General features: G+C 44.9%; 1 protein-coding gene across 2 annotated transcripts in view; it reads right to left on the reverse strand.

Moving 5' to 3' along the window:
- HECA (hdc homolog, cell cycle regulator) overlaps window positions 1-21,406 on the reverse strand; it is a 50,038-nt gene that overhangs the window by 3,975 nt on the left and 24,657 nt on the right. The window contains exons 2-3 of one of the 2 annotated variants that reach the window (XM_053904424.1): window positions 9,047-10,084; window positions 2,791-2,945 (exon numbers count right to left, since the gene is read on the reverse strand). In XM_053904424.1, the coding sequence (XP_053760399.1) occupies window positions 2,791-2,945; window positions 9,047-10,084 (1,193 nt within the window). Of the gene's footprint in view, window positions 1-2,790; window positions 2,946-9,046; window positions 10,088-21,406 lie in introns of both variants that reach the window. The other variant, XM_019420423.2, reaches the window with a different exon arrangement.

Consider the following 21,406-nt stretch of genomic DNA (forward strand, 5'->3'; position numbering starts at 1 on the left):
CCCCCATTCAAAGCCTCATGAAGCTTCTGGGAACATGCTGAGTTTAGGTTAAAACTTCATATACTTTTCTTTCTGCTCCTTACTGCCCTTGTTTCCTTTGATGTAAAAATAAAATGCCCCCTAAAATACTCAAGGAAAATTAACGGTCCAGGAAGAAATGCTATGTTTATCCTGAGGCTTCTGGGAAACCACCGCACAGCAGATCTTCATTCGTGCCTGGGCCTCTGACAGCACAAGACTAGAGTCTTTCAGCGAAAGGTCCAAGAACTTAAGGGAATAACCAGAAATGATAAATACAACAGACTCTCAATTTAGACTCATTCTAAAAATGTAATAAAAAGTATGATCTCATTTTGCGCTCAACACACTCCTGTGAGGCGTGTGAATTTTAGATGAAGAAACTGAGGCACGCAGTGAGAGAGCAACATGGCTAAGACCACAAAGTTAGGAAGCAGAAAGGCTGAGAACTGAACAAAGTAGCTTACTCCAGAGCCCACATGCCTAGTCGTGACATGGACGACCTTCCTGGAGTCTAAGATCAATTCTCTTTTAGCTGATTAATCTCTCTGAACAACAAAAGTGAAATTCTGGGCAAACCTCTCTCTTTAATCATTCTCTTTAATCTGCTGTTCCTTTCAAATAACTAACCATCGCTTATTTTTGGCTCAAAGTCTTATTAGAAGACTTTCCTTGATTCCTTAATACTGTCTAACACTTGTACCTTCCCGGTGAATAAACAGTTGACCCTTGAACAACCCAGGTTGAACTACATGGGTCCTCTTATAAATAACCAGATTTGTTTAAATAAATACAATACAGTATTATAAATGTATTTCCTCTCCCTTATTATTTTCTTTATAATATTATCTTTTCTCTACCTTATTCAATGTAAGAATACAGTATACAATACATATGATATATAAAATATGCGTTAATCAACTATTTATTTATGTTATCGGTAAGGCTTCTGGTCAGTAGGAGACTATTAGTAGTTAAGCATTTAGGGAGTCAAAAGTTGTATGTGGATTTTCGACTGCACAGGGGATCAGTGCCCTTAACCCCTATGTTGTTCAAGAGTGAACTGTAATTAATTGATATTTTTTTAAAGCCAAAGAGTAATCAAGCATGTTTTCCATTTTACTAGGAGGCCATAAAATAAAAGTCTGAGCTTACAGTTTTAAGGAAGAAATACATAGTGGGTACCAATACTGGGTATGGCAGGATGCCATTCTGCTTTCCTCCCTAAAGATAAGGAAATAATCCCATTGCCTTTCAAGCGTCTAGTAGAAAGAACACCAGACTGGCTGTGACACATTTGTAAAGACCTGGGCAAAAAGGTCTATTCTGTGTGTGGAAAACAAGGAGGCTAAACTAGATCTCCCAGGTCCTTTCCGGCACCAACATTCTATGAGGCACAGGCCCCAAATTCTTTTATTTCCTTATTTCTTTAAAAGAGAACCCTCTCTCGTGTGTGTAAAGAGAGAGAAGCCGCCGCCTCCTGTTTCTCTCATCTCAAAAGCTGCCATCATGGCACGATGGATATTACAAAACGCTACAGTGCAGAACTCAAAGGCTAATGAGATCTCATTTCCAACGCTAATGGAATTTTAAAATGGAAATGTGGTCAATGTATCAGAATAGCATAAAAGTGGTCAGTCCTATCTGGAATCAAATGACAGGCTACGGATGGCCATCTAGGTCTCTCACGGCCGTGCTTCTCTTCTGAGAACACTAGTAGAAAACAAAGTGTAGCTGAAAAACCCACTCCGCCAACCTTTTAATTCAACCGACACAGGTTATCACAGGATACTCTCTTTATAAAATCAAACCATAATGCTAAAGATACAAAACTACGTAGTAACCAATAAAGTGTGTACTAGTTATTGACATTGAAAGCCAGGCTTGGCCACCAAAGAGCCAAGGAAAATTCTCTCCTACCCATGAATATCAAGGAACTCTAAAATGAGGCTTTCTTTTCCCCAAGCACTTGGAAACAAACCAAGATACTTCCAAGAAATTTCTTTTGTCTGCTGTGTTTCCATGTACTTATTAATATGTTTTCAGAGGCTACCACTTCCCTTTTTCCTGGTGGCAGCTAAGTTTTGGAAAATGCTTCCTCTTACCGGGGCTTTATGGATTACAAATCTTTCATGTTGACCTCCCAACACTGTACAAAGCAGGCAGTTCCTGGGTAACTTTACTATCCCATAGGAAGAAAGCAAAAGAAAATCCTCTCTATTAAAGAAGGGGCTTGAACCCATGAACTATGAGACCATGACCTGAGCTGAAGTCAGACAACTGAACTGACTGAGCCACCCAGGCACCCCTAAGTAATAGCTTTTTTTCTTACTAGAACCTAAGTATACGTTAATCATACAAACATAAGAAAATAGAGCAAAAGAAAACTTAGGGAACCACTTAGCATCCCACCATCCAGAAACAACCTCTGGTTAACAGGCCAGCAGCTCCCTTTTTACAAATGGAAGCATACTTCCATACATATGCTATTTTATAAAGTACCTTTGTGACTTGAAATACTAAAACTCTTTCTTATGAATTAGACATTACTCTACATACCCCTTTGAGTGGCTGCCGAGTATTCCAGCAACAACTCCCTCACACTGGTGAATCAGCCATCATCCCTGGACTCTGGGGAAGTCTTAGGATTGTTCACTTATCTTCCTCCTCCTCCCCCAAGCTAACTACAGCACTGCCTCTAACTCCTCTACACCGACTACAGAAAAGAAGCCGGAGATCATCCACAGCTCGCTCTGTGGGGCCAATACCAACCTGACAGCACGGAGAGGCGGCCAGGATGTCGTAGGTGTACATGGTGCCCAGCTGGTGCCAGCTGCCGTCCCACCGCGACTTACACTTGATGCAGATGATCTTGTGAACCCCTTCCAGGCAGTCCACGCACACCGCGTACAGGTGCATGAGTCTCCCTGTGCACAGAAGACATAATGCTGAGAGTGGCCGTTAGAAGGGATAAAAAAAGTGGGTTACCCATCAATTATAAACAAACATGTTATCATTCAGATAAAATAAGCAAAATAGGTCCTATTTATCACATATCCCCAAGATGTCCTTTTAGAATAATGATGAATACTAACTATTATCAATGGGACATATATTGGAAGTTGTTTTAATAAATATTGGCTCAATTCACTTTTCCAAAAAGAACTGACAGGTTTCCAATATGGACATCCAAACTCAAGTGATCAAGCCACAAATGCTAAAAACTAGCCAATGATGACAGAGGACTTTCTGCTCAGAAGTCTGTGCGTGGCGTGGGGACTGAACCACAACGCTAGTCTGCAGTCAAGGGCTTTCATCCACCAACAGGTCCCATCATAAAAAAAGGCAAAAGTCTGTCTTGATATACTGGTGGCCCAGAATTCTACCACAGCCACGATTACTAGGTTAACTGTCTTTGTCTCCAAAACTGCTCAGCCATCACCATATTTAATTTAGGAACCAGAATTATAGCTTACTTGTAAGTGGTTATTTAAAAGGAGTTCAATGCTTTGTTATTTACTGGGCTCTTCAAAGACACAACCCCATTCTTCCATCACCTATTAACATCTAGTGCTTGAGAAAGAAGTCACCCTTGTTTACACAGAAGGGTTAGTTAGGATTCAAATCATTGGGAAAGACTGGGAATGTCCAGGATCAGCCCAGACAGTGTGTAAGAGCAACACTGTTGCTCTCACAGGGAGCTCTGCTGTGCTGAAAGCTATGGTAAGAAGAACACGTCCTCCTCCAGAATGTGCTGCTCCCTGCCATCCGCCCGCCCATGGCTCTTCACCTTTCAGAGGTTAGGGTCAGCCTGCTCCTTACCTGTTGGGGGGTCGGGGGTAATACAGTACTTACAGAGACACTTTTCATTGCATTTGCTTACAAGGCTCTCTCTTCCTCTGTGAGGGTAGGAACACGTCTACACGCATGCACGCACACACACGCGCGCACGCACACACACACACACACACTGTTCTCAGGACTATCTAATTTTCACCTTTCTCCACCCATTCCCTGATAGGTTCCCTTCAGACATGGTCCTGGGCTCTGCCATATACTCTTCCTTTACTTTCTCTTTTCTCCCTATTCAAGAATTCTTCTAATCTTAAAATCTGAACCACCACTGTTATAAAAGAAGCTCCCCAAATGCTTATTTCTCAAGGTGCTTGCTACGTAGACCTCTCCAGCGAAGAGTCCCAACACCCCTTCAAACCCAAAACACACCAATGTCCTCATCGTCTTTCCCCTAAGACAAGTCCCCTTCCCAACGTTCTCCACTCCCGTCCTTGACAGCATCATTTATCTGGTCTAGAGCCAAAGTGAGCTAACAGGGATGCATTCTCATCCTCTATAGGCAAGCTGCCCCCCAAGCTCCAATTTTTCCTTTAAAATAATCTCCTGTAGGTATATATTCCTACCTTTCAGTTCCCACTGGTAGCACCCAACAGTCTCTCATCTCCTGCCATCTAGACCGGAGATAGAAGCTCTACCTCCCTTAAAAAAAAAAAAAAAAAAAAAAAAAAAAAAAGAAGTTCCACCTCCCTATAGATAGGTTCCACCCCTTTTGAACAATTTTTTCCCCAACCGATCATCTACTCTCAAAAAAAACAACTCTTGGGGCGCCTGGGTGGCTCAGTTGGTTGAGCGTCTGACTTTGGCTCAGGTCATGATCTCACAATTCGTGAGTTCGAGCCCCGCGTCAGGCTCTGTGCTGACAACTCAGAGCCTGGAGCCTGCTTCGCATTCTGTTGTCTCCCTCTCTCTCTGCTCCTCCCCTGCTCGTGCTCTGTCTGTCTGTCTGTCTCTCTCTCTCTCTCAAAAAATAAACATTAAAAAAAATGTTTTTTTTACACTCTTCAGTTCTTAAAGAACATGGCAAAGCTCTTGTTATGGCTCAAAAGGACACCCACAATCTATTGTCCACCTGACCTACTCATTGTCCACTGCAGAACCTCTACCCTAACCAACGTGTTCTCTCCAGTTCTGTCTCCCGACTTTTTAACCACCATTCCTCTGCTCATGTTGCTCCCTGTCCTTATCAGCAAAGACCTTATGTGAGCAGACCCTCTGCTTATCAAAATCCAGCCCACCTTCTGACATCTGCCTTCACGCTGCCTCCTGTGACTACGCAGGCCAAAGTGGCCCCTTCCTTACTGTAGGCAACTACAGGATGCCTAACGTACATCATATACAGGTGTTATTAACTCCACAGGTGGTACTAGTGTCTTCATTCTGGTAAAGTTAATTACATTTTCATAAAAACATCTTACATCCTGGGGGCACCTGGGTGGCTCAGCTGGTTGGGCGTCCAACTTCAGCTCAGGTCATGAATTCACAGTTCGGCAGTTCAAGCCCTGCATCGGGCTCTGGTGGTGCGGGGCCTGCTTGGGATTCTCTCTCCCTCTCTTTGCCCCTTCCCCACCTGCACATACTCTCTCTCTCTCCTCTCTCTCTCTCTCTCTCTCAAAATAAATAAATAAACTTTAAAAAAAAAACAACATTGCATCCTAAGATTATAAATTGGTAAAAAGCAAGAACTGATAGTACCCAGCACATGTATGAAATTCATAAAACGGACTCACTGACGAATGGGTTAAGCGAAAAGAATCCATCACAAATAGAACACTCCTCTCATGTACACAGAACACCTGTACTCTCATTCATCTTCAGAAAGAGTATTTCCAGTCTTAAAACGAAGTGAAAGTAGTTTCCACCTACTTCCCTCTAAAATTATCCCCGACCAGTATAAAGAATGAGAAACAAAACACAAACTCCATTTTCCAGGAAACTATGAGATACCTGCAAACCTGAACCAAAATAAGAGCTCAGAAGCTGGATGAAGGCATTTTAAATGGTTTAGCTCTGGAAGCAGCCAGCATGCACAGGGAGGACTGGGATGAGGTGCTGAGAGGAAAACAGTGTGGGATAGACAAGTAGCCATTCTGTGCAACTTTTTCCACCAAATCACCCCCAAACCTGGGCTAGCCTTACGACTTATTTTGAAGAACACAACGTGACGGAAGTGATGAGACTCAGTTCCACGCTTATGCCTCTGGAGAGAGACTGCAGCCCCCACACTCACCCCCACTGAATGCAGGAAAGAGCCCAGCCCAGCCCTACCGGAAGACAGAAGACTACACAGAACAAGGAGGAGGGTAGAGCCATTCAGTCCGGCTGAGGCTCCCCAGGCCAGCCAGTCTGCCAACTGTCAGACCCGTGTCAGGGGCCATCCTAACCAACCCCCCCACAGAACGGTGACAAATCAGAAATCATCACTGTTTTAAAACACTCAGTGGGGGAGTAATTTGCCTTTAACAAAGGTTAAAAGACATTCGGGATGAGGTGAAGCTCTGGAAAAGGAAGGGGGCGGGGCTCCCCCTGCAACTTCATTTCCTCTTCCTCGGATGAGAAAGTTAGAACAAGAAACTGCATCCATGAAACAAGAACAAGATGCTATTAAAAAGAGCTCTTGGAAATTATAATTCATATTTACATAACAGAAAATCTTAAACTCAGTAAAAATACTGGAATATAAAGTTCAAGAAATCTTCCAGAAGGCAAGATAAAGAGATAAACAATAGGCTCAATGTGTATATAATAGAACAAAAAAAAGGGATCAATTTTAAGAGGTCCAATATCTGACTAACAGTTGCACGGGTTTTTTTTTATTTTTTTTTTTTCCCTTAAATGAAAGAAAAAATCTTCAGAGAAATAAATTAGAAGAAAATTCCCCCAAACTAAAGACTGTAAGTTTACACAGTCAAATGTTTCACAACGAACTGGGGAGGTGGGGGGGGTGGGGGGAACAAGTGACGGTGAAACTTCAGAACACTAGGGATAAAGAGGAAATCTTAAAACCTTCAGGGGATAGAAGGGGAGACCAAAGGGACAGGAATAAGACTACTATTTGACTTCTCAACAGTGACACTGGAAGACAGGAGACAGTGAAGAAATGCCTTCAAAATCCTAAAGGGAGAATATTTATAACTTGGAAGACTTATGCCCAGTCAGACAGCAATCAAGTATGAAGACAGAATCAAGATCTTATCAGACTTTCAAAGTCAGAAAATACCTATTCCCACGCTTCCTTTCTCAGAAAGCTCCTGGGGATGTTTCTTAACAAACCGGGGGAATAAACCAAGAAAAAAGAAAACACGGGATCTAGGAAACAGAAGATTAAAAAAAAAAAAGAAGAAGAGAAAAGCAAATAAAGAATTCCTGGAAGGGCAGCTATGTAGTACAGCCAGTAATGAGTGCACCAGGACAGACAGGAGCAGGGAGACGAAAGGCTCCGTGAAGGAGATTTCTGCAAAAGGAAATTTATAAAATGTATGATAGGTATGTGCAAATGTTTCTGAAAGCTTTGTGAGAACTGCTGGAAAGTGAGAACAACCAGCCATTGTTTCCAAAAAGATGAAGCCAATGAAACTGTGAAGCAACTATTAACTTGAAGAAAAACAAAAGATGTCTTAGAATATACTGTACTCTACACAGGAAATGCACCTACACTACTTACTCAACACTAAATATTTACATAATCTTAACAGTAAAAACATTAAGGATTTAACCAAGAACTGTAATAGATTATCCTGATAGAAAGTGGAAGATTTAAGAAAGCAGAGTCATCCACCTCAAAAGTAAGCCAACAGACAGTATCCAAAATTGGACATGAAGATAGCAGTTTTTAAATGATGATGGGAAAAACCTGAGAATCAGTTACGGTTGAAACGTGCTCGTCTCTGGGCACCGAAACAGCAGGCATCGATGGGAAGAAGGCGGTGGGGCTACATCGTTTCTACTACAGGCTTTGTTAGCACACTTGTTTTGAAATTTATTTTTGTTTGTTAAGTTTGTTTATTTATTTTGAGAGAAAGAGCATGCACAGGAAGGGCAGAGAGAGTGGGGGGGAGAGGGAGAGAATCCCAAGCAGGCTCTGCACTGTCACAGGCGCCCCATTTTTTAGCATGCTTTTAAAGTTACAAATGTGTTACACATCATGTATCTCACTTTTATAGAAATTCAGTAATTTAGGGCGCCTGGGTGGCTCAATGGGGTAAGCGGCTGATCTTGATTTTGGTTCAGGTCATGATCTCACAGCTTCACAGCTGTGAAGCCCCACAGATCAAGCCCCACGTTGGGCTCCGTGCTGCCGGTGTGGAGCCTACTTGGGATTTACTCCCTCTGTCCCTGTCTCTCTCTCTCTCTCTCTCTCTCTCTCTCTCTCTCTCTCTCTCTCTTTCTCTCTCTCTCTCTCTCCCCCTCTCTTTGCTCTTCCCCACCTCACACATCTATGTGCATGCACTCTCTCTCAAAATAAATAAATAAAAACCTTTTTTAAAAATTCAATAATTTTACATGAATGGACAGGTTTCTCCCTGATACTGACCAACCCCCATCATTTAAGTGATGGCTGAACTATCCCTACATCCTTGAACAGTCATCCACAGCACTAAGTTCCCCCCACTCCACCACCAGGGTGATGTCTCAGCTTTCAATAACCCTCCACTTTCCTTTTGCTGCTATCAAGAAAGACTCACCTTCCATAAACTTCAAGATTGTTTCAACTAATCTAAAAACGCGTTGGTCCTCTCTGACCCCCACTTTCCCTTACTCCATCATGTTTACAAGGATCAAACCGAATACACAACGTGCTGGGCACATTAACAAAGGTTTGAAAGGCAACTGTCTTACATCAAGTGACATCATTATGCAATTCCTACTCTCAATTCCCTCCCAGTTACGGAAAACTATACACCAGGAATCCTCCGTTCAAAATCACATTAGAACCAAACACAAAGTTACCCCCCGGGACAACAACACTTGGTAGGTACGGTGACGTCGGAGTAAAGAAAGAAAACCAGCCCCACTGCCACCACCTCAATGGGCAAAGCTGAAATACTCAAGCATCCTAGCACCTAAGACGAAAAGCAGCAACAGTTAAAATTAAGCCAGAACAGGGCCATCCCATCGTGTTAGCTTTTCAGCTTGTAACAAACGGAAAGCAGGCAAGGTGAATGAACACCTGTACCTTGAAGATGACACGGAACATCATATTCGATCTCATCGTGTCTCGACGGGCTCAAGAACAGAGTTCCGTCCACCAGCGGGAACTGTTCGAACACCGGGAGCGCCCGGTGGCACAGAGCACAGTTGACGACATTCCTGTGGCTGGCGCTGAGGGCCGCGAGAATGAACTTGCGCAGATCCTCGCCCTGGCCCATCTGGGCATCGTCTTCCATCCGCACGTGGAAAGTGTTCAACTTATGCCGGGGGATGTGAGTGAGCAGTTCGGACAAGTCCAGCCGCCGCAGGAACTGCACGGGCGCGTCGAAGTGGCCCCCCCTGTGCACGGATAACCCAGCCGGACTATACTCGAAGTGGGTGTTTCGGAACACGTGGCCCCCGGCCATGGCCTTCTTGTGAGGCTCCAGATGGATGGCATTCTTCAAGAATTCCCCGAGGTACCTGGAGGAGCGGGGGCCGCTGAAGTGGGCAGGGGAGAGGATGGAGTAGCCGGTGGGCGGGGACTGGCCAGGGGAGCCGCAGGGAGAGCGGGCCCCGTAGGCTGCGGCGCCGACTGCCTTCTCCTGGGAGTTCTGCCGGTCCATGGAGTGCCGCCGCGGGAGGTCGTGGCTCAGGCCTTTCTGGGGCTTGTTCGGTGGCCTGCACTTTTTTGCTTCCTCCCCTGCTTCGCCGGGGGGCCTCCCTGTGTTCTTCTCCGACCCGGACTTCTTCTTTTTCTCATCCTGCATCCGCTTCACCTGGTACCAGTCTGTGTCCTTCTTTAAGTGGCCCTGCCCGCAGCGGCAGGAGCAGAAGCGGAAGGCCAGGTCGTAGCCCTTCTTTGTCCACATGTTTTGGCGGCACTGCTTCTCGTTCCAGCTGCGGGCCCGGCCGATGCAGTTGAACTGGACGAGGATGCTGCTCTCCCACTCGTAGAAACACTGCAGGTGCATCCAGGTGCTGGAGGGGCAGTGCTCGTTGTTGCACACCACCTTCTGGTAGTCGTCCTTGTCCAGGTCCACCGGCCTGCCAAAGCTGCAGATCAGGGGCGTGGCACAAGGGGCTTCTGGGAAGAAACAGAGACAGAGAGAGAGAGAGGAGGGGAGAGAGAGAGAGAGAGAGAGAGGTTCAGCACGCAGGAGCTGGAATCCCAGCTGGCACCTGGTCAGAGAGCAAAGCTACCATCCCCACCTTAGCCCATTCATGCCAACAGTGCAATTTTCTGGTGTCAAGATTTCCTCCGCTGGAATAACACCAGACAGGATTAGACAACATGTACTACTCTCTTCTGGTGTTTTGCTGGGCCGAGGGAATTTATTTTCAGATGTTTGTTATCTGCTGAAAAACACACCAGTAAGCTTCAGAAAGTCCAAATCCTTCACAGTGCAATTAGCCGTATGTCAATACTTACAACGGTATAGTGTAGTACGAGGTTTTCCTAAGATGTGAGTGTAATGACAGGCAGTTCCAAGGTTCTTTTAAAAAAGGAATCACTCTAATGAACTAGGAAATCATATGATGAAGCCACTTAGCCAACTAGTTCAGGTGATAGCTCCAAAAGGGCCCGCAAAACCCTTTTTCACAAACTTTAGGTTATCCTGAATATCACAGAAAAGCTAGAAAACAGAATTACCTCTCCCCAATTCTCTCCTAGAATGGTCTGATACCTAAGGAGAGAATGTCTGGTCAAACTAATTGTTGGTCTACACAGAATTACACCGCCAGGTCGTGAAGGAGAAAACCGGAACTCTCCTCAAGCTATCAGGACAGAAAGCAGGAACACCGAGATATTTCTGCCCTATTTAACCACATACCCCACGGGCATCCAAAAGGCCAATCAGGTCCCCCCAAAAGGAGGGAAAACTTGGTGACACAGAGTAGGCTCTATTTCTTAACAAGTAAATAGGATTTACGGTGACGAATTCCACTGGATTCTGGTTACTTCAACACCCTTAATATTTTCAAAAGGCCCTTTTGGAAAGCAGTAATACTCCTAGTCGGGAACCGCTGGGCTTGATCAGGAAGGTTCTGCATGCCAAGCTTAGTTTAGACTTTATCTTTTTGTAGCTGAGAACGGTCAGTCAGAGTTCTGTTCTAGAAAGCTTACCCTGGTGGCAGTGTGGGACATGAGTCCCTGGTGGCAGTGTGGGACATGAGTGAGAGCCTGACCTACAGCAGCAGCACAGTAAGATGGCACCCGCTGCTGGGATGAGCAAACTCTGATGGACAGAGAGCACAAGAGGGGCAGGTTTGGACAAAGACAACTTGGGGCTGGCCTGATTCTGGATCTGCTGAGTTGGAAGCCTGTGTGCCACCGAGGTGGAGAAAGACAAGCCCAGAGCTCAAGTGACCTGGGGCCCGAATACAGATGTGCAGCTACACACCCAGAGGTGGAGGTTAAATCCCTGGACTGAGGAGTTAGCCCAAGAGGAATGTGAGGAGAGGAAACGAATCCTGAGAGGCAACATTAAAAGGCAGGAGAAGAGTCCTCCACAGAGCCTAGTAAGGAATGAACTGAGGATTCACTGAAAGACAAGTCAGGAGAGAATTCTATCATGGCAGCTGGAAAGTTACAAGAACAGAGGACTAGGAAATCCCCCAGAGATCACTGTTTCTCAACCTCTGCACTACTGACATTTTGGACTGGGTACTTCTTTGTTGTGGGCAGTGTCCTGTGCACTGTAAGACATTTAGCAGCATTTCTGCTAGGTGCCAGGAACACCACCCTCCTCAACTGTGACGCCCCAAAATGTCTCCAGACACTGCCAGCTATCCCCTGGGTGGGCAGAGGGAAAAAAAAACTGCCCCTCGTTGGAAACTACTGGGTAACTTAAAGACTGAAAAGTCCTCACCAGAATGGTCAGTAAGCCAGTCAGTGACATCTTAGCAAGAACAGTTCCAGTGGGATGACAGGGGACAGATCAGAGGTGGATGGTGAAGAGTAGATGGTGAGGTAAAATAGTAGTACAGATGACCTTCCAGAAAACTCTTCCCAGAAGTACAACTGTAGAAGAAAGGGAAAAGAATGGGAAGAGGCCAGTAAGAGTAGGGACCTAAACATGTATATCTACTCAGGGAACGAATGCCAAAAATTCAGGATAGCTTTAACAGTAGGAGAGGCAATGAGCTCTGCAACTGTGCCACTCAAAGCCCTTCCCGACCTCACCCCTGCCCACTGGATCACAAATACAGCACTCCACCAGCATAGGTGACGGCACCCATACAGCCTATGGCACTCGTGTGTTACAATCTTCCCCTTCGGCGTGGAACTCCGGGCGTCGGTCAAAGGCCCTACCCAACTTGTCTACCTCCATTCCTTTGATCACTGTGGTTCCCCCATCTACCACCTAGGAGCCCACAATCCTTAATCTTCATTTGTCCAAATCCTACCGGCCTAGTGTAGCAATTCACAGCATGGACTCTCAACCAGACTGCCCGAGCTAGAATCCCAGCAGTACCACTGCTGAGCTGCGTGCTCCCGGACAAGTCACTTCTGTCTTAATTTCCTGTACGGGGGGCGCCTGGGTGGCTCAGTCGGTTGAGCGCCTGACTTTGGCTCAGGTCACGATCTCACAGCTCTGTGGGTTCGAGCCCCACATTGGGCTCTGTGCTGACGGCTCAGAGCCTGGAGCCTGCTTCGGATTCTGTGTCTCCCTCTCTCTGCCCCTAAGCCACTTGCATTCTGTCTCTGTCTCTCTCAAAAATAAATAAACATTAAAAAAAATTAAAAAAAAAAAATTTCCTGTACGGAATGCAGGTAACAACTGAATGTACTTTATATGGTTGTTGTAAGGACAAAATATACCAACACACGAGTGGCACTCAGAGCAGGGCCTGGCACATAGAAAACCTTCTCCCTTTCCTCCCATCCTTCAAGGCCCACCTCTAGACACTGATTTCACCAGAACCACCCCCTCCCGACCACAGTCTGGTCTGAACCTTACTTGAGTCCCCACAGTGGTCCCACCAGGTGATAACTTCAGACAGGATGCCTCTTCCCTCTGTGTTCCTGGCATCACTAGGCCTAGGCCTTGCACACATCCTGTGCTAATGAAGCTGCATTAAAATGACACTGGCAAAAGAAACCCAACCCGACAAGCAGAGAAGGAAGAGAGCAAGCCGAAATCCTACACAGAGAGAAAGGCCTAGTACTGAAGCACACTGAGATGAGGTAGAAAAATGGTCTGTAAACTGGGCAAAATTAACTGCAGTCCCCTGGGCTGTGACCTTTAGTGTCCTTTAAAATGTTAATTAGTCAATTAAACAAAGTTCAGTTGCTTTTATCTATCCTTCAGAGAAACAGCTTTGGAGAGAATGCCTCTGAAATGTAATAGCAGTAGCCAAAGTGATATTAACCCAGGACGAAAGAAATCAAAGAATGGCCTAACTATACCTTGGCATTCACAACATCCAAAGTTTTAAATCTTAAATGCCGAGACTGGCTTGATATTTCTCTTTAAAGTATTTCCACATTAAAGAAGGTAGATTAAGAGGAGAAAAGTCCTATTTACATATTTGTTGAAAAGCCGCAAATACATCACGGAAGCAATTTTGAGCCCTGCCTACGAACCGGGTCTTTGGAGCTGGGAGAAGCAGCAACTCGCGCGGAGCGCTCTGGCAGAAAGGTGTGTGTGGATCAGAGGAGGCCGGACAGCTCCCCTCTTGCCCATCACTGCCCCACCCCGACCGCAGCCGTGCTCGCCCACAATCTCCCCTCCGCGGCTCTGCCACGAAGAGACCCCCCGCTCCAACCTGCCGGCGCACTCGTTTACATCTCAGCCACTCCGATGTGGCCCTTTGTGGCTGGGCCTCCAAAACAAAGACAAGGGCTTGAGACCAAACATTACACACCGCCAGCCCCACGGCAAGGCTCCGGGGACCAGGGTGAGTACCAGGGTGAGACTCGGGTCCTGCGCGAGGACTTGGGACAGGCTTCTCACATCTCACGCAGCCTTCCGATGAAGCCACGGAGGGCTGGCGTCTGCGTGCAGACACGATTTCCTTCTAGGCTTGGTTCAGACTTGCCCTCTCCCTCCCACTGTCCACACTGGAAAGGCAGCTGGGAACGATGCGCGAGGGGGTTGGGTGACTAGCCGTTTGACGTGCGGCAGTTTCCTGCTTCCTCCTCTGTAAAGAGAGAACAAAGATGCTTGCCCTCATTCACGCTAAAACGTATGTGGAGGCTCTCTCCGCAGTTCTGCCACAACTCTTCCTGCTACCTCCACCGTCACTGGATACCTGTGCCTCTGGCTCCAGAACTCAACGCAAACTGCTCCAATATATTGCCTACTTTTCTTACCTAATGTTTTGGACCCACAAAAGGGGTTCAGAACGTAAGGAAATGAAATGAGGCCATGTCTCTTTTTCAATCTCCAAAGTTTTACAGGTAACTAAAACAGACAGGGAAAGATTTCGGAACTCTAACAAATAGCACAGTGTTCAAATCGCACCCATAACAAATGACAGTGTTACAGACATGCACTGGATTGCTTCCTGAAAGTGGTCTCTAAATTTACAAAATTCCTAGCTCTTAAGAATTGGAGTTCCTGGGGCACCTGGGTGGCTCAGTTGGTGGAGTATCCGACTTTCGCTCAGGTCATGATCTCACAGTTTGTGGATTTGAGCCCCACATCGGGCTCTGTGCTGATATCTCTGAGCCTGGAGCCTGCTTCGGATTCTGTGTCCCCCTCTCTCTCTCTGCCCCTCCCCTGCTCATGCTCTATCAATAATAAATAAACGTTAAAATTTTTTTAAAAAAAGGAGTTCCACAAAGGTGAAGGTATAAATATACTACAGACTGATCTGATACAACTGAATCTTTAATGGGAGAGAGGGAAGAAGGGACCCCACCCCCCGTTCAGTGAGGGCCCAAGCCACGTACATTCCTCAGGACATCAGTCTAAAGCTGAGACAGTCTGATGGACAAGGAATACGGGGCACTGTTCCTTCATGCAGTCAACATTGCTTTTACACGATGTATATAAACCCTCCAGTGCGTTTTTACCGCTTCATCATCAGATACTTAGGACTCAGCTGCAATTTCTCCCTGCCCAAGTGAAAATAATCAGGGATCACCTCATTCTGGGCAAAAATCTCAAGTAGTTTCAAGTCTCGACAATGAACTAGCTAGGTGACATCACTTGGGTAAAGTCTGTCACTCTTCCCAGACTTCTCATCTGGTATCCCGTCTCCCACCCCCCACCCGAGGCAGGTCTCTGTGCTCCCACACCTATTAAAAGAGAAGGATCTGACGGTAGTCATCTACGCTGGCTGTCCAACAAACCCAAACCCCTCGACACACCCATCCACACTAACTGGAGCCCCATAAACCAGACAGACATTGCCATTGTCAGCTTTTCAACTGTAAAATTAAATGTTTCATCCCTCTTAAAATAGTCGCAAGCATCACAAACAGGTGGGGGGTTCAGCAGGGCAGCGGGTTAGTGAGGAGGGTCTTCTGAAGTCACACAAGGCTCTCCAGGCAAAATCTAAGGTAGGGACTTGGTCACATGCATCCGTGTAAGCCCACTACTATGAAAATCATACTGTTTAATAAACGTCTTGGTGAAGGAAAGCACGGCCCAACCAGATTTAGTACTCTGTGGTGACAGAAGAGCTGAAGGACAGGGAAGGGGTGAGGGGTGAACCCTTGGGGCTCACTGTTCTTAACAGGCCTCCCAGACTCATCCCGGGACTCCAATTTCAAGGTACAGCCTGGCCCTCACCCTCACTTCTACAAACTTCCCATAATCTATTCTACCCTCTTTCAGTATGCAGTTACCAAATACAAACCGCAGGGTTTCTGAACCACTATTTTACTACACGTATCTTTTCCATACAATAATTCCTCTTCAGGGGAACACATCCCCTTGTTTTTGGAGCTAATTCCCCTCAGCGTATGAAGTTTCTGAAGCGAGGATCCTCATCTCCAGCTTCCTGAGAGGCCACAGAGATTGGTCAATGAGGACAGCAACTCTGGAGACAGCCAGCCTGGATCTGACTTCTCAGCTCTGCAATTTAATAGTTTTAAGATCTTTGGCAAATCACGTCACCTCCCTGGGCTCCTGCCTTCTTCCCTGTAGAATGGCACAAGTAACAGTACCTATCTCAAAGGGGTGCCATGAGGATTAAGTGAGTTATTAAAGCAGTCCACACGGTGCCCAGTACTTATTAACCAACATTTAAATTTAAGAAATTATTAGAAGCCCTATCACTTTACATTATGTGACGTAAAAACCAAAGGACTTTGAAAGCACTTAGCGCAAAGCTACAACCAGAAAGAGACCATCCTCCTTTCTCCTTCACATAAATAAGGGCAAGAAATGCACTTCTTCCCCACAACAAAGCAGGGTGGCACGCATAAAATAATTCACTAAATGTTTACTGGCAAGTCTTGAAGAAACAGATGCAAAATTTCCTTCTTCTAACCCTTTAAAGGTGTTCTACTCCCAGTCAGACAAGTAAGTATCTTGTCTGATACTTACTTGTATCAGGGATTCATAAAGCATGGCTACATTTGATTCATGGGATGTGTCCCTGAAGAACTCCCATAACTAAGGGAAAGGTTGTGGGGAATGCATCCTCAGAACACATAAATCTGTAGTCATTGTGTTCTATTTTTCTTTACTGTTGCTTTTTAATATCAGCATTATCTCTAATGATTTCTCAGCTGTATCTCATAAATTGACATGGCCTATCATACTATGTTTTATCACATTTCTGTTTAAAAGTTACCAATTTTCAGGGTGTTTTTCAGCACAATATTAGCACACCTGGATATTTTCAAAGATAGACTTGAAGTATGATAATCACTTTAAAATGTAATATAATATCATTATATATCATGAAATATATAAGTATATATAAATATCATTAAAATAATAAATATCATTAAAATCCTTCAAGAAGTTTATTTAAGTAGGCTCCATGCCCAATGTGGGGCTTAAACTCACAATCCTGAGACCAAGAGGCACATGCTCTACCAACTGAGCCAGCCAGGTACCCGAAAACAGTTCTATAAACAAAGAGTCCACATTAAAAAAAGAAACAAAAAAAGTTTACATAATATTGCCAAGGGTTAGTAGGTATTTCTGTTTGTAAGAAAAGGTGATGCCCCTGGGTATCAAAGCATTTTTTTTATTTTTTTATAACAGCAACTATTTTTAAGTTCATTTATTTTGAGAGAGAGAGAGCACACATGCAAGAGGGGCAAAGACAAAGAGAGAGAATTCCAATCTGACAGCGCAGAGCCCAATGTGGAGCTTGAACTCTAAAACTGTGAGATCACGACCTGAGCCAAAAACCAAGAGTGGGAAGTTTAACTGACCCACCCAGGCACCCCAAAGCATTTGTATAATTCAGTTGAACTGCCAGCTTGAAAATGACATAGCTTGGTACATAATTTGGGGGAGTGGATCCACTGAAATTTTGCACATCATGTGAATCTTTTATTAATATTATTTGTCATTAGTTGGAATTTGCATAATTTAATTTGCATATAATGGGATCACACTGCACTAGGAAATAAATGAGCAGGCTGCCTTTCTTTTGCTTGGATCACAGAGGGAGCTGGACCACAGAGAAGTACACAGCATTACATGTACTGCCTGCACTCACCCTGGAGGAAAAGACAGGTTCACGAGCTCTTGGAACCAAATCACAGGATCATAAAATGGGAACACAACTCCAGGTTAAGTATGTATGTACATGCAGGAGCGTATCTGTACGTAACTGCAGAGAGACTGCCCAAGTGTTAAACTATCCCATTTCTTTTATTATTGAGGTGTAATTTACGTGCAATGTTTTTATGTTTCAAGTGCAAAACACAGGGATTCCACAATTGTATACAACTCTCAATGCTCACCACCATGGTAAGTATAGTAACCACCTGTCACCATACAAAGTTATTACAATATTATTGACTATGCTATACTTTCCATTTCCATGACTTATTTATAACTGGAAGTTTGTACCTCTTAATCCCCTTCACCAATTATACCCATTCCTTCACCCACCTCCCTTCTGGCAGCCAGTCTATTCTGGGTATTTAAGTCTATTTGGTCTTTAGATTCATTTAGTCATTCGTTTTTTAGATTCCACATATAAGTGAAATCATATGGCATTTATCTTTCTCGGACATATTTTACTTAGCATAATACCCTCCCTATAGGTCCATCCATGTTGTTGCAAATGGGAAGATCTTACCTTTTCTTATGACTACTATTCCACTGTATGTATATATGCATGCATATTGCATATGCCACATCTTCTTTATCCATTCCTCTATGGACACTGCGGTTGCTTTCACAAGTTGGCTCTTTATAAATAATGCTTCAATGAACATAGGGGTGCAGGTTATCTTTTTCAACTAGTGTTTTCATTTCCTTTGGTAAATACCCAATAGTGGAAATAATGAACCATATGGTATTTCTATTTTTAATTTTCTGAGGAACCTCCATACTGTTTTGCACAGTGGTTGTACCAATTTACATTCGCACCAACAGTTTTCCACATCCTTGCCAACACGTGTATTTCTTGCTTTCCTGATTCTAGCCATTCTGACAAGCATGCAGTGATATTCTCATTTTATTGCGGTTTTGGTTTGCATCTCCATGATGATTGGTGATGTTGAGCATCTTTTCATGTGTCTGTTGGCAATCTGTAGGTCTTCTTTGGAAAAAAATGTCTATTCAGGTCCTCTGTGCATTTTTTAATCGGATTGTTTGGTTTTTTGGTGTTAACTTGTGTAAGTTCTTTATATATTTTGGATATTAACCCTTTATTAGATATATCATTTGCATATATCTTCTCCCACTCAGAAGATTGCTTTTAAACAATCCCATTTCTAAAGACCCCAGAAAAGACCTCCTGTCATCCTTCAGTACTTTATTCCAATTTTAAGAATTTTCCTTGCTCTTCTGAAACACCACAGAACTTGATTATCTTGGTCAATGTGCTCTCCTTTGCCAGCACAAATATTCAAAATGTGGCCATAATCAAAACTCCTAAATTTTTTTATATGTGATACCCATTTACCACCTAAGTTACAGCATGGCATCCCCAAAATGATGGCCTATCTCTTCTCTCTTGGTGGGCCCAAAATGGTGCCTGGAGACCAAAGGCCACAGTGGAATTGGCCCTTTCCCCTTACCTCTAGATTCTGATGTGGTTCAAGGCAGGCCACCCCAGAGCTTAAGATAATCAAGGCAAAACAGACTCAAGAAGAGTTTTTACCTCCCCCCCCCCCCCCGCCCTAAAAATTTAGACAGGGAGCCAGTACCAGGAGGAGAGGTATTACCAAAGATGACTACCACCCCCCCCCACCCCCCCCCCACCCCCCCCACCCCCCCCCACCCCCCCCACCCCCCCCCCCCCGCCACACACATAACAAAGATCTCTCTGCAGGGCAAACACTTGTTTACCAAACATCTGCTCTTCCCATCTTCCTGTAAATTGTCTTCCTCCCCTCTGAAGTCCCTGACTCCTATATCTACTCTCTTTTAATTCATAGTGGCATATAAACTTCAATTGCCTGTCAGAAAGCCTCTCATGTCTTCGTGTGGCTCTCATAAATATATAATTAAATTTGTTTTCCTCCTGTTAATCCGTCTTATGTCAATTTAATTATTAGGTCAGCCAAAGAATCCGGAAGGGAAGAAGGGAAAAGTTGTCCTCCCCTACAATTCCCAGTGGCCTCAGCTAAAAAGACAAATGGCTTTACCTCCTTCCTCATCTGTCCACCAAGTCCAAAACAATATAGCTGCATGATTAACTGGCAACATGGGTCATCTGCAGACCAGGTACCCGTCAGAGAATACGACCCACAACTCACTGCTGCTCGGTATCTTCCAAAAGCTCAGCTGAGAGAAACAATTTTTAAGAAAGTTTTCTTGGATGATGTCCTCACGTTCCTCTAGATCAGAGTTCCTGTGGTGTGTTTTGGCCTGCAGTGTGACTTCTTAAACCAGTACAGGATTGTTTGTTACAGAATATGAGCCCAAATGCCTTTAGGTGCATCTCCTACTCTCCAGGTCTTCCAGGACTGCACTCCAGCCCTACTTCTTCGTGCCAAGACTCTGGAGGCGTCTGGGTACCAGACTCCTATACTAGATAAAAGCTATCCCTCAGTGAAGCCAGGTATCACAGAGTTGGTTACCTAGCCCACACTGTTTCCTTCTCTGGACAGACTGCTTCTAATGATGTGAGCAAGCCTAGTAAATTTTTTTTTGTTGTTATTTATAAAAGGATAATTGTCATGGCCATTGCTCAGTATTTTATAGTGCTTTAGAAGTGGCTAAGTGACCGTTTTTGTTCTTTAATCTGACGGACGCTGTGGAGTACAGCACTGCTTCTGTTCGCTTCCTCCTTCTGTGTGCAAAAAATATGGAAGCCAAATTTGTGATCTACCTCTTATAATGACTCAGGACATTGGTTATTTTTCCTAATAGTATCGTCCCTGGTACTAATATTCTCATTTATTACTTACCTTCTAGCATTACATGTATTTTTGAAAACCACCTTATTTTAGGAAGAAGAATATAAGTGATCAAAAAGAATAAACCCATTCACCACCTGTTTCCTAACTTTCCAATCAGTTTTGCCTAACATATATTAAAATCTGTACCTGACAGGTGCCACGGCACCCCTTTCCCGCCTTACCTGCCAAGGTCAACCGGAGAAGGGTGCAAAGGGAGAGGGGAGGCCTGAGTGCCCCACTGACCCCATGGGTCCCATAAAACATAGCACATTTCAGGAGGGCCATCCTCTCTGCCATGCCCTGGACTCCACTCCTCAGAGAAGCACCCTGTGGACAAGCACAAGCGCTCTCTGTCCTTGAACCACTCACCTCATCCACCGCACACATCTTCTCTACTTTCCCTTGGGTCAGCTCCCGGAGCTTCAGACCCTGCTATCCATACTCAAGCCTCCACCCATTCCCATTTCATCATTTCTCTTCTCTCAGACACAGCCAGGGCTGCTCCCGTCACTCTACTCTGCCGGCCAACCCAGGCCTCGGTCCACCTGGTCCACATATGTCCCTCCCCCCACCTCCACCCACTTGCTCCCAGCCTCACTGGTGAAACTGAGACAGTGGTGAAATGGGCTCGGACAGCTCCGTCAAGGGGTCCCCTCCTTGGCTCTAACCACAAAAGCTAGACTTCTTGGGCACTGGCATCCTGTGGGCCCACTCTTGTCTCCACTTGGCTCTTCTCAAGAGCATTGTCTTTACGTCCTCTGCACCCCTTCTCCTCCCTCACCTATCAAACCCGGGAATTCATGTCCTGCAAATATGAAAAGGAGAGTCCCAAATTTACCTCGGAAACTAGATCTATGGGGAGAGGCAGAAAAAGTGCAATGAACTGAGAAATGACAAGTGATAAAGATG

The sequence above is a fragment of the Panthera pardus genome, unplaced genomic scaffold (assembly GCF_024362965.1).
Source record: "Panthera pardus isolate Hobbes unplaced genomic scaffold, ASM2436296v1 HiC_scaffold_17, whole genome shotgun sequence".
NCBI lineage: Eukaryota > Metazoa > Chordata > Mammalia > Carnivora > Felidae > Panthera > Panthera pardus.